Here is a 17,752-nt window from a genome sequence, read left to right on the forward strand (position 1 = left end):
CTATGAGAGGAGATGTTCTCTAAAGAGCTGGGTCTTCAGGAGTTTTTTGAAAATGGAGAGGGATGTCCCTGCCCTTGTAGGAACTGGCAGTGTGTTCCACCAACGAGGAACAGCAGATGAGAAAAGTTTGGATTGGCCTGAGCGCATTGGTGGTAGAGCTAGACGCCGTTCGTCTGAGGAGCGAGCGGTCTGGAGGTAGCGTATGTCTGTATGAGGGCATTCAAGTAGGTGGGAGCAGAACCAGAGACTACTTTTAGGTAGGCAAGCGTTAGAGCCATAGGTAGCCAGTGTAGCTGGATGAGCAGCGGGTAACATGTGCCCTTTTGGGTTGGTTGTAGACCAGGCGCCCGCCCGCGTTCTGGATCATCTGAAGTGGTTTCACTGCGCAGGCTGGGAGACCTGTCAGGAGGCGTTGCAGTAGTCGAGTCCGAGATGACTATTGCCTGAACCAGAAGTTGGGTAGCATCTTGAGTCAAGTAAGTCCTGATTTTCCGTATGTTGTAGAGTGCGAAACGGCATGACCGGGCGACCGAGGCAACATGATCTGAGTCTGATCTGATCTGATCATGAGTCTAATGTCTAAGTTTAGTTGGTTGTCGAGAACAACTCCTAGATTTCTTGCAGTCCTGGTAGGTGAAACAGACAGGGAGTCAAATTTGATGTTGATGTCGTGGTGTATGGTAGGTTTAGCTGGGAGGACCAGCAGTTCAGTCTTTAAGAGGTTCAGCTGGAGGTGGTGTGCCTTCATCCATGTAGCTATACAGGTGTATACAGGTGACTAGTATTTTTTGACCAGTGTCTGTTCAAAAGTAATATGTTTGATATGCCACAAAAGATTGCTGTCTTGAAATAATAGGCCTACATATTAATAGACATTTGGATATGAAGCATGCATTATGAATTTCATCTTTGTGCACAAGAGGAAAAAAAGAATAGAAATTACATAAGTAACAATGCAAAGTGTTTCTTCAACATTTTCCTCAGCGTATCATTTCTATGTTCTGACCATTTCTCTGTTCAATGAGAGAGCAGCTGTGAGGCTACATATGTGATGCAAATGATAATGAAATCATAATAACAATAATAATGAAATGACAAGATGCAGGGTGAAGTTAAAGTTGACACTGACTTGATTGTTTTAAGAAAGTAGACATTTGATTGGCATAAAACTGTAAAGAAAAAAAAAGTTTTTAAAGTATTTTAAAAGTTTATCAATGAATTGTTAATAACTAACTAACTTCTATTCAAGTAATATTTCTGGGATTTTCTGGGATAATTATTTCTATTTTTATTCACTCGTTCAAATGTTCATACAAAGAGTTCACAAAGTTCTCATCAGGTGACTGAAAGTTAGAATGGTGGTCATTTCAGACCACTTCAGCACTTCATAAAATTCTCATAGTTTGATAACTTTAAATTATTTGTAGGATATTCACAACTTGAGCTGTGTATGCAAAGACACAGAATTCAGAGTTCACACATTTTTAATAAAATATACTTTTGGGACTCCCTGCTAATACTTTTGGGAATGCAACCGTTTTTTTATTATTTAATTTTACACCCTCTCTTGGAGCCAGGCATATTGAACTGGCCCTCGGAAGAAAAAGTTTGGGGACCACTGGTCCAATGTGTGGCCCTTGCCCCTCGGCTTACTTTATCACAGTTGGGGTGAAAAACAAAATGGCCATCCTTGCTGTAGAGGGTGTCAGGTAGTCTGGTCTATGCCCAGTTGCAGCAGGAGCAGGCTGGGTCAAACACCAGGCTGGCGGGGCAGTTCAGCATGTAGGTCAAGCTATTAGCGCACTCATAGAAAGCGTTCTTGTTGGTGGGGTCGGGGTAAATTCCGCTGGCCTTGCCAATGCAGAATCCACTACTGCTACCTCCACTGCTGCTGCTACCTCCACTGCTGCTACCTCCACTGCTGCTGCTACCTCCTCCACTGCTGCTGCTACCTCCACTGCTGCTACCTCCACTGCTGCTGCTACCTCCTCCACTGCTGCTGCCTCCACCACTGCTGCTGCTACCTCCACTGCTGCTACCTCCACCACTGCTGCTGCTACCTCCACCGCTGCTGCTACCACCACTGCTGCTACCTCCACTGCTGCTGCTACCTCCACTGCTGCTACCTCCACCGCTGCTGCTACCTCCACCACTGCTGCTGCTACCTCCACTGCTGCTACCTCCACTGCTGCTGCTACCTCCACTGCTGCTACCTCCACCGCTGCCTCCATTTGTGCTGCTGCCGCCATGAGGTTGGTCTTTCTGAGGGCAGTCTGTGGTCCAGGGAGAGAGAAAGCAAGGTGAAATGAATACCTCTTGTAGTAGGTAGTATAGCGCATTAACGTGTAGCATTATTGATTAGCAATAATGTTTAGGAATGGTCACATTCTGTTTCAATGGTGACATTGCGAGACATGCTCGTGGAGAAATCTTGTTAAGAGGTTATGGAGGGAAAGGGGGCGCTGTGGAGCCATTCAAATGTTTTTTTAAGAACAATTATGTCGCATACTGTAAGACACGTCCATGATTTTCCATGAAATGATTAGCAGTCTGAGTGTTTGTGTTTCATATCTCTGAACTGTTATGTGGTTGTGCCCCTGCTGAGCAGGAGGATTTTTTATAAACGAGGCTATTTAGAAATGAAATGTAAATATTAGTGGAGGATGTTGCTTCCATGGAAATCATAAAATGTAGTCCTAAATATGTGAGTCATATCAGTTTAGCTTTGTTTTTGTAATGTCTCCCTCCCAGTCAGTGACTGAGGGCAACCCCTTCCAAATGGGTGAAGCCTCCAATGCTACACTGTTAGCATACACTGCACTCACTGTTAGCATAATTTCCCTATGCATGTAGTATGCGTTCGAAGACGAGCTAGGCTAACAATAGTAATGGAGTTTAATTAGGCTGGTTACTCTTACCCTGTCCAATGCCAAGGCCGCTCTTGAGTGTGCTGATCAGGGGGTATTTGCCCTGGCTGCAGAAGGTGCCGCTGAAGTCGTCCAGGTCCAAGGTCCACACCATGGCTCCACCAAACTGGTTTTTCTTCAGCCACTCAATCTGAACCGTACAGTTTCAGTCAAACTTCAGTCATATTATGCACTCTCTGTTAATACGGTAAACTATGGAAAATGTTGAAACTGTTGAAACTTATGTTTCTTTTGCCACGTCATCTGACCTGAGTCCACCCAGATAGCATGCAAGCACACGTTTGCCCCACGTTGGCCCAATGGCATAGCAGCCGTTGGCATGATGTATACTGACTTTGGGCCAACGTCATTTTGGCTGGTGAGGTAACACTGTTGTGATGTTGACATTTCAATAGAAAATCATTCAACAATCCGCAAAAACATCAGCCTACATATCAGACCCATGGCGGAGTGTTACCACTTGCTGATTATCTTTATCATTGAAACATGGCAACCTATAACCTATAGCTTATACATAACCTACTGAACCTATTGTTATAACCGTTGAAATTCCACATCCCACACTACCAACGAATACCAAAGTTCGGCCAAGGTGTGCTTGCTATCTGGGTTGGCTTTGTCGCGAACATGACTAGCCTATAAACCAACATTTGATACACAATTGCTTGAGGGATGGTGGTGTGACATTGTTTCACCATTGAAAATTCCACCTCTGACACTGCCAACCAATACCAATTGGGCCAATGTGTGCTTGCTATCTGGGCAGGTGCAAGGTCATTTAGCCTACTTGGCCTTTTATTTAGGCTGTATAAGGTTTGGCTTTTTAACAATCAGTACCATGCTACTTATGCCTTACCCTGTATTTGCTATAGGCTACGTGCTGATTTTCTCATCTTAAGTGTTGATTTTGCCATTCTCTGATTAACACATTAAACCATGACGATAAACCATGGCCACTGCCTATTTCTTATCATGCCATATCATAATCTCCCCCTGAGAACTCATGTTTTTTTTTTACTCTTCTTTTACATTACATTACATTACATTTAGCAGACACTTCTTGACCAAAGTGACTTACATATGTCAGCTATATTACAAGGAATCACATTGTCCCCGGAGCAACTTGGGGTTAAGTGCAAAGGCACAATGGTGGAAGCCGGGAATTGAACCGACAACTTTCAGGCTACTGCACGCTAGCCCAGTTCCTTAACCACTACACTACCACCGCCCCATTGCTTCTTAACATTAACATTATATTCCTTGACATTGACATGCTTGTAACGATTTTACTTCTGGTTAGCCATTACCTTGGCCTGGAAGCTCTTGATATTGTCATAGCCGACCCAAGCGAGCTGGCTGTTGTAGGCATAGGGAACCATCTGGATGGCGTCCCAGGCTTGAATAGCTCCTCCCTTCAAGAAGCTGCAGATCTGCGCAGGAAAACAACAGGGACTGTCAGAGTAGCAGAAGCTAAAACGAACGCCAACAAGGACTTCAAATACATTTGTAGGTGTAACCTGCGTTACAAGGGAGGTTAACATGCTTACTACATAACTACTGTTCTTGTTGGGTACAGTTGCACTGGCACAGAGAAAGACAGGACATTTGTACCCACCTCATAGTAGGACCAGAATCCAGCTTCCCTGGTGTAGGTACCAGCGGGCCCGGGTCCAACAGAAGGGGCACCAACACCGGTGTTGGAAGCGCTGGCCAGTGTGAAGGTGCGTCCATAAGTGGGGAAACCAACAAGCAGCTTCTCAGCAGGAGCACCCTGGCTCCTCCAGTAGTTCAAGGCGTAGTCCTGATCACAGCACAGGACAGTTAGAGTGACTATACACAGGCATATATTATTCATATAAACTTTGCGATTTTTTTTTCAAACAGCTTTTAAGAAGGAGAAGCTCCAATTTATTAGTTCTTAAAGATGCCTTCTTTATGCTGATGTCTGCTACAGGACAAAGGCCATTTACTACCTACTAACTTAAAGGAGAATTCCGGTGTGATATTGACCTAAAGTGTGTTGAAACATGATACAGAGTGTGAATGTATGTCTCATAGCCCATCTTGGCTTGTCCCCTGCACTCCAAAATCTGGCGCTAGTTAGCCGATGCTGCCAACAGATTGTTCAATGGTGGTGCTTCGGCATCGGGCTAGCCATGCAAATAAATCACTGTTTTACACCATTTACGAGGCTCAATGTATCTCCACACTTCATTGGTAGACTTCGAGGGCCCTGACATTTAAAAGCGAGACATTGAGAACTTTGAAAAGCACTGGTAGTTTACTTACAAGGCGATTTATACAGACAGTATCTTCGAAGTTTAGCGTTTGCAGCCATCTTGAATTTAGTCACGATAAGTCGAGCAACGAGTAAGAATGAACAGGTATGATAAGGGATCAGATTCCAAAAATAATTCTGTAGAAATGCATGGATTCCAGTTGCTACTACTGGAAGAAACTGGAATCCATGCATTTCCACTGAATTATTTTTGGAATCTGATCCCTTATCATACCTGTTCATTCTTACTTGTCGCTCGAAGAAGAAACTAACTTTAACTTTAAAAAACAAAACAATGCACTCGTGTGGATTTGGATCTGTGGTTCAAATTCTGGCAGGGATTTGTATTCTCTGGACCTGGAATGTGTGTGTGTGTGTGTGTGTGTGTGTCTCACTATGCTGTAGTAGATGTATTCCCCTGTGTCGGCAGGTCCCTTGTACAAGGGGCTGTTCTCCCCTGTGAAGTGCTGCCAGGAACCATGGAACGCATAGGTCATGATGTGGAAGTAATCCAGGATCCTGACAAGGAGATGAAACTCTGGCTTTAGCTGAATGATTGACAAGTGACTTCACAAAAGCTTTGGGCCTTTCCAACTTCAGAGAAGGCAATTGCGAAGAGGAGCTGAAGTTTTATCATCCATGTAGGGCTACAGGCATGTTAGTTTTATGTGTGTAGGTTTTCGACAGATGACAGGTGTCATCGACCAAAAGCGGTGAAAAAAAAATCACTGAGGTTACAGTCTGGAAATCCGCTTTGCATTAAGCTGTGGACCAATCAGACATATACATTTAAAGATGAACCCAAATGTATTCATCAATGATAACACCATTGTAGCCAGCAGGGTTTGGGAAAAGGTTAATATTATCAGCTTCTATTAGTGGCCAAATAGGAAGTAGTAATCCCATACCAAATATTCTAGGTAGGTGGAACATACCAATCGTTTAAAAAGTCAAGTGGATTCTACATCCAGTAGGATGCAATGGCTGGAAACAGTCTCCGAATGGGTCTGGTTATACCAGGCTAGAACTCACTTGCCGAGCTGAGGGATCTGGTATGCGGCATCAATGGTGCTCTTGCCGGCGGACACGGCAGCAGTCAGCATCAGACGAGGGCGGCTGGTCCTCACGCCCTCAGCCTCGAAGGCGTACAGCATCTCCTGTGTGCACAACATGACAGACAAAAGGTGACACACTGCATTTCTATTTATTTTTCTATTTTTCTAAGTACAGCTTTTCTCTTTCTACAACTGTGAGTCTTCAAAGTGCTTGACATACTATTGTCTCACAGCTTTTCCCAATCACACACACACACACATTCACACCTATCAATGGTGAAGACTGCCATGCAAGGTATCAACCTGCACAGCGGGAGTAGTGGGAGGGTCAGTGTCATGCTAAAGGACACAACGTCAGAAGGAGCCTGGCCTTAATGTGAATCAGTGGCTGAATGACTCCTCTCCATCTTGAGTCAGTGTGTCTCCCTCGGTGACTGTGATAATGACCAGCCGTTCTCACCTGGGTAAGGGTGGTGAAGAGAGTCTTGTCGATGGCGGGGCTGCCCTTGGTGCCAGGGAACTCCCAGTCGATGTCCAGACCGTCAAACCCGTACTGCCTCAGGAACTTGATCACGGAGGTGATGAAGGTCTGACGGTTAGCAGAAGTTGCTACCATAGCAGAGAACCTGCACAGGGAGGAGCACAGAAAGATTAGAGAAAGAGAGAAAAACTGATGGTATCTAGCAAAGAAGAAACTTGGTGAAGGTTTTTTCATTTCTTTGGTTGATTATAGACGTCATACAGGATTGTGATTATAGACCTTGAAGCGGTTTCTTTGTTAGCTCCACCAATGGCCAGGAGTGTCTTCAGGTTCTTGTTCCTGTGGGATGAACCAAGAACACAGTGTGGAAGTGAAGAGCAGATAACCAGTGGAGAACATGCTGACCAGGGGGTTCTTTCATTTCATCAGTTTACTATATTTTCTCTAAATAAAGGTTGTATTTGAGGTTGGATCTAATCTTATCTTTTGAGACTTGAGAATATAGTAGCCAGTAACTATCACATATAGGTGAATATTGTGTTCATAAGTTTGGGCTCTTTACTACAGATACTCACTGGTTCTTGAGGGCCTGGATCTCGGCATAGAACTTCTCATCGTCCCACTCGGTGCTCTTGATCTGGTTGTTGTCCATGGTGGCGAAGGCATAGATCAGGTGGTCACAAAGGCACGGGTCGATGTTGGAGGGTAAGAACTTCCCAGCTCCAGGTCTGTACTGACCCCAGTTGGTGAAGTAACATGACAGGAGATAGGAGGATCCTGGGATACACACAGAGAGGAAGAGAAACGTCACTCCCAGAATTCAATTAGTGCTGCAACTAATGATTATTATCACCGTTGATTACTCTGTCAATTATTTTTCTGATTAAGTAATTGTTTGGTCTACAAAATGTCAGACAATAATGAGAAATACAGAGCAGTGTTTCCTAAAACCCAAGATGATGCCATCAAATATCTTATTTTGTCCGCACACGAAGATATTCAGTTTGCTGTAATTGAGGAGTTGCCTAAATAAACCAGAAAATATTCTAATTTCAGAAGCTGGAATTATAACTTTAAAGTTTGTTTCCTAAATTTCTAAAGTTCAAATATGGTAATTAAAATATGGTGGTTATGATCCATTAGTTGACAGCTAATCAAGTAATCAAATAGTCATTGCAGCTCTGGACTCAACACATGAACTAATAGAGATTTACAAGGGCTTATGGCATGAGTTGGGAGAGCAGTCTTACCTAGCTGTGCATGCAGCAGGAGAGCCATCCCTGTTGCAGAGAAGAAACATCAGACGTGTTTTTTTACATGTATTCACATGACATTAAAGGAACAGTAAGCGATTCTTAGCCAGTACACAAATCTTTAGATTTATATAGCATAGCATATCAGCTCTCAAGAAACCACTTTATGAATCTGCCAGGTACTATTACATGGATGACCTCATAGTGTGGGCCAACATAGCTGAGTAAGTGTAAAAAATTGAATATTTTTTATACCTCAGTGAGTACAATTCAGTTATTGTTATCAATTCAATTCAGTATACTGAATTATTCAAAATAGTTTTGTCTTTGTATATTCGTATGTATTCTTATAGCATATTGGCTCTCAAGAAACCACCTTATGATTTTGTAGGAGCTATTATATAGATGACTTCATAGTCATCTATAATAGTCCAACATAAATAGAAGACATTTAAAGCAACACCAAAACACTTTTCCTCTGTCGCACGCACGCTATTTGTTTTTCCAGCACCGGCTTTGCTAATAACGATGTCCAAAGACAAGGTAGAGTATGTTGCATGATTTTATGAAAGTAAGATGTATTCCGACATCAAATGCAAGTCATTGAGAAATTTGTAGTTTCTTACGTCTCATTCCATCTACAGTAACTACAGATCTGCCACCCGATCTGGCAAACTTGCATAGTGCAGTTAGCTGATAGAGGGTCGCAAAGCGAATGCAGAAGTGCCGTTCACCCTGATATGAGTTGGTGAACCACTGAAACGATTTTGGAAACAATATTTTAAGGTACAAAAAATCTTTGGTCTTGCTTTAAAGGAATAGTATGCTATTATTATAAGCCAAAATACAGCCAATACACAAATATATAAATTTGCATAGCATATTGGCTCCCAAGAAACCACCTTATGATTAGGTGTTTTTATATAGATGACCTCATAGTATGTGCCAACATATAAATGAATACTGTAGGTGTAAAAATGGCAATGTGTCTGTACCTCATACAATTCAATTCAGTATACTAAATTATTCAAAAAAGATTAGTCTCTGTGTATGTTTTCATATCTTAAAAGTCCATTCAGCTGAAATACAGTGAAGTTTAAATAAGATAAGCCACTATGAATACATATGAATTGAAAATCAAGTATCACGTATATCTAAAAAATAAATGGTGAAAAGTTTCCCCACTGTATTAAGAGGTCTCAGTGTGAAGAGTTACTTACCAACGCAAATGAGAAGTTTTCCCATGGTGCCGCTGTACAATGATAAGTGGACACTTAGTGCTCTTATATACTCTCAGACCAGCACAACTTATCGTCCAATCTCTCCCAAGGACATTTACACTGGCGCTGAAAACTGTTCTTTAATTAGTAAGATGGAGGTGTTTGTTCAAGGGTATTTCAGCTCTGCGTTCTTTTTTGAGACTGATAATGTGCCTTTGATCTCTGATAAACTGTAGTGTATAATATCTCATAATAAGAGAGGCAATCAAGTATGAAAACAAAACATAGTATACAACATAGTTTAAGACATATTTTATAAATGCCTCAAGAAGTTTAGCTTGTTATGTTTATTGTAAGTGATTATATTGATATGGAACATGTTATGTTAGTCGTGTGTGCTTCTGGTTGCCTCAGCAAGGTGAGGAGACGAACGGGACTAGAAACAAGACTGGACTGAGAAAAGCTTCTTCCAAATGTTTAATTAAAATGAATGGATTTCAATGCTGATCGCTCAAATAATCAAGTACTCAGGTGTGAACAACTCACTGTTGCTCTACGTGTGTGTGTGTGTGTGTGTGTGTGTGGCAATGTTATTAAGAAATTGTGAAAGATAAGGGAAATAAAGAGCAATTATGTAATGTAGGACATGCTCTCTGTGTAAATGTGTGTGTGTGTATTTGTCTCCTGTGGTTGTGCTCCTGTTTACACAATTATGTCTTATAATTATTTTGACCAATTTTAACAGCATGGCCAGAATGTGAACACTTTAATATTCCTTGATATTTGTAACATCCTTTCTGAAATCAGAATATTATGTATCCTACACAAATGAAATAAGAAATAATAAGAAATATGGTCCAAGGTTGTTTATTTATTGATGTTCTACAAACGGAAGTAGAATGGTGGAATAATCTTGTAGATTTGGACAGAGGAGGCTCCTATGCCCAGTTGCAGCAGGAGCAGGAGGAGTCGAAAACCAGGCCAGTAGCGCAGTGCTGGATGTAGGTGATGCCACCGGCGCACTGGTAGAACGTGTTCTTGTTGGTGGGGTCAGGGTACGTGCCGCTGGCCTTTCCCTTGCAGAATACATTGCTACCTCCTCCACTGCTGCTACTTCCTCCACTGCTGCTGCTACCTCCACTGCTGCTACCTCCTCCACTGCTGCTGCCTCCTCCACTGCTGCTGCTACCTCCACTGCTGCTGCCTCCTCCACTGCTGCTACCACCTTTACCTTTACAACCATCTCCGCTGCTGCCGATAAAACTGCCACTTCTGCTGATGCAGTCTGGGGCAAGGGAGATAGAAAGGGGGTGAAGGTGAATACCTGTATAATTGCAAAACAAAAAGTCCCACTAGGAGGCAGTATAGTACATTGATGTTTAGCATTGATGTTTAGCAATATTCAGCATCTGTTTAAGGTTATTTCTCTTTTTCCTTGAAAAATGCAGAAGAGATGACATCATCATCGAGGAAGCCAACGGCGAAATGCTGGCTTATGCCATATATAGGACACCTCCATGATTGCCATGAAATGATTCGTAGTTTGAGTGTTTCTGTTTTATATCTCTAAACCTCTGTTGAGCAGAAGATTGTGTCTCTAATTTTAATTATTTGACAGCATGATCAGGGTGTGAAATCTGCTGTAAAATGTTGAAATGTGTATTTTTACTGCACTGTTTACAAAATAGTTGATTAAAGTTTTGAGTAAAATTTTGGTTAGGAGAAGAAGATGATGCAGAACAAAACATCATATTTTCATGCACTGTAATACATATGAGTATGAACATAAACACAAACAATGTAAGAACATAAAGACAACATATGGCTAAACCCTCCAATACTATAATGTGATACATGGCACAGACTGTAAGCATAATTTCCCTATGCACGTATAGTATACAGTATGAGTTCGAAGATTAGCTAGGGTAACGTTAGCTCTGATTCGTTTAATGGAGTTTAATCAGGCTGGTTACTCTTACCCTGTCCAATGCCAAGGCCGCTCTTGAGGGTGTTGATCAGAGGGTATTTGCCCTGGCTGCAGAAGGTGCCGCTGAAGTCGTCCAGGTCCAAGGTCCACACCATGGCTCCACCAAACTGGTTTTTCTTCAGCCAATCAATCTGAACCGCACCCAGATTCAGTCAAACTTCACTCATATTATACACTCTCTGTTAATGAAATGAAACTAAACTGAAATGTTAAGACACACATTTTTTACTTATTTTTCTTTTGCCACGCCATCTGATTTGAGTACTAGCTTACAAGGTTCTATAAGGTTTGGCTTTCAAACCCTTATTACAGTAAACCATGCTACTTGTGCCTTAGACTGTATTGTGCTATTAATCTTTCTCATTGTAGGACTTTGCTAACCTGACTCTCGCCAGATGAATTTCGTTCCGCTTAGCTCCACCTAGCTTCACTCACATCCATCTGGGACCTCTTCCATTGAGAGTGATTTCTGCACCCGATTTTATGGTACAGCCAATCAGGACGCAGGGCGGGAGTTTCCTAGATGTGACATAGCGTAGAAGCGACTGTGAGACTGTTATCAGCGTCACGGGTTGGCTTCGATGTGAGTGGTTGAAGTAGCACGTCAATAGATGACGGACAAGTGGCTTATTCAATCATATGCAAGCTTTTTTTGATTAGGCCCAGCCTTCTGAAGCAACACTCCCAATGGATTGGTCCCAGATGGATGAGTGGAGCTAGGCGGAACGAAATTCATCTGGCGAGAGTCAGGTTAGGACTTTGCCATTCTCTGATTAACACGGCAAACCATGACATAATCTCCACACTGCCATTGCTAATCCACAGAGAATTAATGGTTTTTATCTTACTCTAATTCTTAACATTAACAGAGTATTCCATGACATTAACTGTGTCTATCACAAATTGTTGATGTTTAATTTATTTATTTATTTGACTTCTGGCTTTTTGCCCTTACCTTAGCCTGGAAGCTCTTGATATTGTCGTAGCCGACCCAGGTGAGCTGGCTGTTATAGGCGTAGGGCACCATCTGGATTGTGTCCCAGACCTGAGTGGCTCCTTCCATCAGGAAGTTGCAGATCTGCACAGGGAGACAACATTGACCGTTAGAATGGCAGGAACCAAACAAGAGCCCCAACAAGGACTTCAGATACATATAGAGACCTGCATTGTGTGTCGACTGTTCAGCTCAGTCCTGCACCTCGGGGATGGAGGGGAGGTGGAAGTGCTAACAAGGATGCTAAAATTGGCAGGCAGTGGTAGCATAGTGGTTAACCACTGCACTACAACTGCATCCTAACCTAGCTCCTTAACCACTACACAACCACTGCATGCTAGCCCAGCTCCTTAACCACAACGCTCTCACTGCATGCTAACCCAGCTCCTTAACCACTACGCTACAACTGCATGCTAGCCCAGCTCCTTAACCACAACGCTACCTCTGCATGCTAACCAGCTGGGCTTGCATATAGTGGTAGCATAGTGATTAAGGAGCTGGGCTAGCATGCAGTAGCCAGAAAAAAATGTGGGTTCATTTCCTGGCTTCCACCGTTGTGCTCTTTAGCAGGGCACTTAATCCCAAATTGCTCTGAGGACACTGGCCCTTGTAATATAATTTACATGTAAATCACTTTGGATTAAAAGCATCTGTTTAGTGAATACACAGGACCTTTGTACTTGGGGCAAATGCAAAATAAATGTCATGGTGTTGTTGATCTAAAAGTAAGCAGGAACCTACCTCATAATAGGACCAGAATCCAGCTTCCCTGGTGTAGGTACCAGCGGGCCCGGGTCCAACAGAAGGGGCACCAACACCGGTGTTGGAAGCGCTGGCCAGTGTGAAGGTGCGTCCATAAGTGGGGAAACCAACAAGCAGCTTCTCAGCAGGAGCACCCTGGCTCTTCCAGTAGTTCATGGCGTAGTCCTGATCACAGCACAGGACAGTTAGAGTGACTATACACAGGCATATATTATTCATATAAACTTTGTGACCTTTTAAAGGGACACCAGACAAGCCTGAGTGTTTTTTCTCTTCAAAGCTCCCCCTAGCGTCTGTATGTGTCGATACGTGTGCGAGCCCTCGCTCGGTCTGAAGCTCTTTTCCTTTTCTTTGCATCTTCCGTAAAGGGTTTTTGCCGGGTCTGCCATTATTCACACGTTTGCAACAATCGCTAGCCGGATTTCGTTAGCCTGCCTCTGTGCTGGGGATGCAGGATGTAAACGGATCCTGCTTCTCGCGATGTCTGAGACTTTGTGAGACTGAAGGTCGCGGGTAGGATACACCGAACTTGCAAGCGGGATATTCTTCCTACAGGCAGTAGGGGCGGGCGAGAGAGTCTTCATTCGCCTGTAATGAGTCATTTAACCATATACCGACTTACGAAGATTATTAATTAACACGAAAATGTTGCCAGGTGTCCCTATAAAATCAACTTGTCAAGAAGGAGAAGCTTCAATTACTCATTTGTAATAATGCTTTTGTTATGGTAAAGTGTGTGGAAATTCCAGGCAGAATTGACCTAGAAGAAACCCAAGACACCTGCTAAACCACAAAGGCCATTTACTCACTAACTTCATCTTTAAACAAAAACCAAAGTTCTGAATCAGAGTATGGTTACAATCCTGGCAGGGATTTGTGCTCTCTGTACCTGGAATTGTGTGTGTGTGTGTGTGTGTGTAGGTCTCACTATGCTGTAGTAGATGTGTGTCCCCGTGTCGGCAGGTCCCTTGTACAAGGGGCTGTTCTCCCCTGTGAAGTGCTGCCATGAACCATGGAACGCATAGGTCATGATGTGGAAGTAATCCAGGATCCTGACAAGGAGATGAAACACACAAACTTTGAGCGTCTCCAACTTCAGGCCATTGCGAAGAGGAACTGAACTCTTATATTTCTTATCATCCATGTAGGGGTGCAAGCACGACAACTTGTATGGGTTTTAGCTGTCATTGACCAAAAATGAGTGAAAATAATTCACCTAGATTACAGGGTCTGGAAATCTGACAAGTGGTTTCATAACTAACCCAAAGGCTAGAAATAGTCTCCAAATGGGTCTGGTTATAGACCCTTTCAACAATAACAACAAAAACAATGCTTGAACGTTCTATTTGATTCCCAATCTACTTCCTCTGCATTAAGCTAACATATGGAATGTTAAAACGGAAGCCTTGTGGGGCCAACTATGATGCTGATAATGGAACTCTCTTGAAACGGTCTATACCAGGCTAGTACTCACTGGCCGAGCTGAGGGATCTGGTATGCGGCATCAATGGTGCTCTTGCTGGCAGACACAGCAGCGGTCAGCATCAGGCGAGGGCGGCTGGTGCTCACGCCCTCAGCCTCGAAGGCGTACAGCATCTCCTGTGTGCACAACATGACAAGTAAAAGGTGACAAACTGCATTCAAGCACAGCTTTTGTACTTCTCTGAGCACTCAAAAAGCTTTACACATTAATGCTTTCGTTTGTCCATTCACACACACATTCACACATAACAGTGGTGAAGGCTACCATGCAAAGCGTCAACCGGCTTATCAGGATCAGTTGGGGAGTCAGAATGCCATGCCCAAGGACACTTTGACAAGGTCATAAGGAGCCTGATTCAAAGGAGTGACCTTATGGTGATTAAACGACACCTTTACAAGGTCAGAAGGAGCCGGGCTCAAACGAGTGATCTTATGGTGACTAAACAACTCCTCTACAAGATCAGAAGGAGCCGGGCTCAAACGAGTGATCTTATGGTGACTAAACAACTCCTCTACAAGGTCAGAAGGAGCCTGGATCAAGAGGTAACTGACCGACTCCTCTACATACTGAGCCTGTTTGTCTGACCCCCTTTGTGACAGTCATAATAACCAGCAGTCTCACCTGAGTGAGGGTGGTGAAGAGTTCCTTGTCGATGGCAGGGCTGCCCTTGGACCCAGGGAACTCCCAGTCGATGTCCAGACCGTCAAACCCGTACTGCCGCAGGAACTTGATCACAGAGGTGATGAAGGTCTGACGGTTAGCAGAAGTAGCCACCATATTAGAGAACCTGGACAGGGAGGGACACAGAAGGACAACAAACAAATCAGAGGGGAGAGAGAGAGAGGGTCGATGAAAAATAAATCAGAACAGGAAGTTATATGTGATATGTTTATTAAATGGGGACTATGGACTCAATGGTATGGTATGTTAGTCTTTCTTCAAGAAGGTGGCATGTGCTGCAGTGACTTCATATTTTGTGGTTAGTGAGTGTCCTGCTCCTAAGAAACACTGGACTTGGCTGAAGAGCACTAAAAATCCCTTGCCTGCTTAATCCCTTCCCTTATGTTAGAAAAGACAAACCAGCAGAGAGAGAGAAAAAATGATGGTGGCTAACAAAGAAGAAACTTAGTGGAGGCCACCTCTCATTTGTTTGATTGATGCACAGCATCTACAGTTACAGAGCTTTAAAGAGGTTTGGAATTACAAACTTTGGAATAATTTCTTTGTTGGCTCCACCAATGGCCAGGAGGGTCCTCAGGTTAATATTCCTGTGGGATGAGTCAAGAACACAAGAACACTGTGTTGAAGTGAAGAGCCGATAACCAGTGGAGAACATGCTGACTAGGGAGCTCCTGACCTTGGGGTAGGGGGCAAATATAATACAACCGACCATTTGGGGCAGTTATAGTTCCGCTTTGGCATGGATTAGGATAAATTGAGGCTAAATGTGGTGGATGTCACTTCTATTTAATCAGTTTATCAATTAAGATACAAAGTTTATATTTGTTATCTAATCTTTTCTTTTGAGAGTATAATATAGTAGCCAGTAACTATCACATATTGTGCATATTGTGTTCATAAATGTAGGCTATTTACTACAGAAACTCACTGGTTCTTGAGAGCCTGGAACTCGGCATAGAATTTCTCATCATCCCACGCCGTGGTCGTGATCTGGTTGTTGTCCATGGTGGCGAAGGCATAGATCAGGTGGTCACATAGGCACGGGTCGATGTTGGAGGGTAAGAACTTCCCAGATCCAGGTCTGTACTGACCCCAGTTGGTGAAGTAACATGACAGGAGATAGGCGGATCCTGGGATACACACAGAGAGGAAGAGAAACATCACTCCCAGTATTCAATTAGTGCTGCAACTAATGATTATTATTATCACCGTTGATTACTCTGTCATTTATTTGTCCGATTAATTAATTGTTTGGTTTATAAAATGTCAGTGGTGAGAAATGTGGATCAATCTTTCCCAAAGTCCAAGATGATGCCATGAAATATCTTATTTGGCCCACACCCTGACAATCAGTTTACTGTCATAGAGTAGTAACCTAAAGATTTTTTTTTAATATGGTGATTAAATTATGATGGTTCTGGTTGACAGCTAATCAATTAGTCCAATAATTGTTATATTATGACATGGATCGGGATAGTGGTCTTACCTAGCTGCGCATGCAGCAGGAGAGCCAGTCCTGTTGCACAGAGGAACGACCAGACGTGTTTATTGCGTAGCATATCAGCTCTCAAGAAACCAGTTTATGAATCTGCCAGGTACTATTACATGGATGACCTCATAGTGTGGGCGAACATATAGCTGAGTAGGTCTTAAAAAATGCAACATTTCTATACCTTAAAGAGTATAATTCATTTTGAGCAAAACAAGCTCTGGTTTTCTCTTAAAATACTGACAACCCATAATGAACATATATGAATTGAAAATGAAATAGTAAGTATTACATCACATTGAGTAAGTATTACATATGTAAAAAAATGGTTACAATTTTCCCCACTGTATTAAGAGGTCTCAGTGTAAAGAGTGACTTACCAACGCAAATGAGAAGTTTTCCCATGGTGCCGCTGTACAATGATAAGTGGACACTTAGTGCTCTTATATACTCTCAGACCAGCACAACTTATCGTCCAATCTCTCCCAATGACATTTACACTGGCACTGAAACAATAATCCTTTATTGAGAGCTCTTTAATAAGTAAGATGGAGGTGTTTGTCCAAGGGTACTTCAGATCTGCATTGTTTCTGTGAGACTGATAATGTGCCTTTAAGATATACAGTACTGTAGTAGATCTCAGTAAGTAGATCCTGTATGATATCACACAAGGAGAGAAGCAACCTAATGACAAAACAAAACTAGTTTATAAAAGCCTTAAGAAGTTTAGTTTGTTGTAAGTGAACATGTTTCTAGCATGTCATGTAGAAAGACGTCTGCACTTCGGGGAGATGAGGAGATGAAGGAGGGCACTATGAGAAAAGCTTCCCTAATGTTTTAGAGAAAATCTATTTCAAATTTTGAATTTAAATGAATGGATTTTGGTGGTTATTGCTAATTTAATTAAAAGCATGTGCTCCAGTGTGAATAGCTCACGGCTCTGTGTGTGTTAGTGTGTACAGTATGTGTGTACTTGGAGCAATGTCATTAAGAGATTGTGAAGGATAAGGGAGAGTTATTAAACAAATAAATAAATTGGTTTAAAGAACAATAGTAATGTTGTGGTTGTGGTCCTTTTTGCACAAATGTCCGATTTTTGATATTTTTAAATAATTTATAATGAATTATCTCATTTTACCTAT

At 42.6% G+C, this 17,752-nt stretch overlaps 2 protein-coding genes across 2 annotated transcripts; both read right to left on the minus strand.

Moving 5' to 3' along the window:
• Nucleotides 1-1,719: 1,719 nt before the first annotated feature.
• Nucleotides 1,720-9,239, minus strand: LOC125301946 (acidic mammalian chitinase-like). The gene is made up of 13 exons (XM_048254832.1): nucleotides 9,215-9,239; nucleotides 7,992-8,021; nucleotides 7,317-7,518; nucleotides 7,021-7,080; nucleotides 6,721-6,886; nucleotides 6,238-6,362; nucleotides 5,601-5,724; nucleotides 4,543-4,728; nucleotides 4,235-4,357; nucleotides 2,925-3,057; nucleotides 2,580-2,618; nucleotides 1,962-2,024; nucleotides 1,720-1,880 (listed from the first exon to the last, which is right to left on the minus strand). The coding sequence occupies exons 1-13, from the start codon at nucleotides 9,237-9,239 to the stop codon at nucleotides 1,720-1,722; spliced, it is 1,437 nt and encodes a 478-aa protein (XP_048110789.1).
• Nucleotides 9,240-10,135: 896 nt separating this feature from the next.
• Nucleotides 10,136-17,015, minus strand: LOC125301924 (acidic mammalian chitinase-like). The gene is made up of 12 exons (XM_048254788.1): nucleotides 16,991-17,015; nucleotides 16,608-16,637; nucleotides 16,050-16,251; nucleotides 15,649-15,708; nucleotides 15,062-15,227; nucleotides 14,432-14,556; nucleotides 13,886-14,009; nucleotides 12,937-13,122; nucleotides 12,157-12,279; nucleotides 11,194-11,332; nucleotides 10,673-10,706; nucleotides 10,136-10,429 (listed from the first exon to the last, which is right to left on the minus strand). Exons 1-12 carry the CDS (start codon nucleotides 17,013-17,015, stop codon nucleotides 10,153-10,155), a joined length of 1,491 nt encoding a protein of 496 aa, XP_048110745.1. The 3' UTR covers nucleotides 10,136-10,152.
• Between the last annotated feature and the right edge of the window lie 737 nt (nucleotides 17,016-17,752).

This window comes from Alosa alosa, chromosome 10 (genome assembly GCF_017589495.1).
Source record: "Alosa alosa isolate M-15738 ecotype Scorff River chromosome 10, AALO_Geno_1.1, whole genome shotgun sequence".
Classification (NCBI taxonomy): domain Eukaryota; kingdom Metazoa; phylum Chordata; class Actinopteri; order Clupeiformes; family Clupeidae; genus Alosa; species Alosa alosa.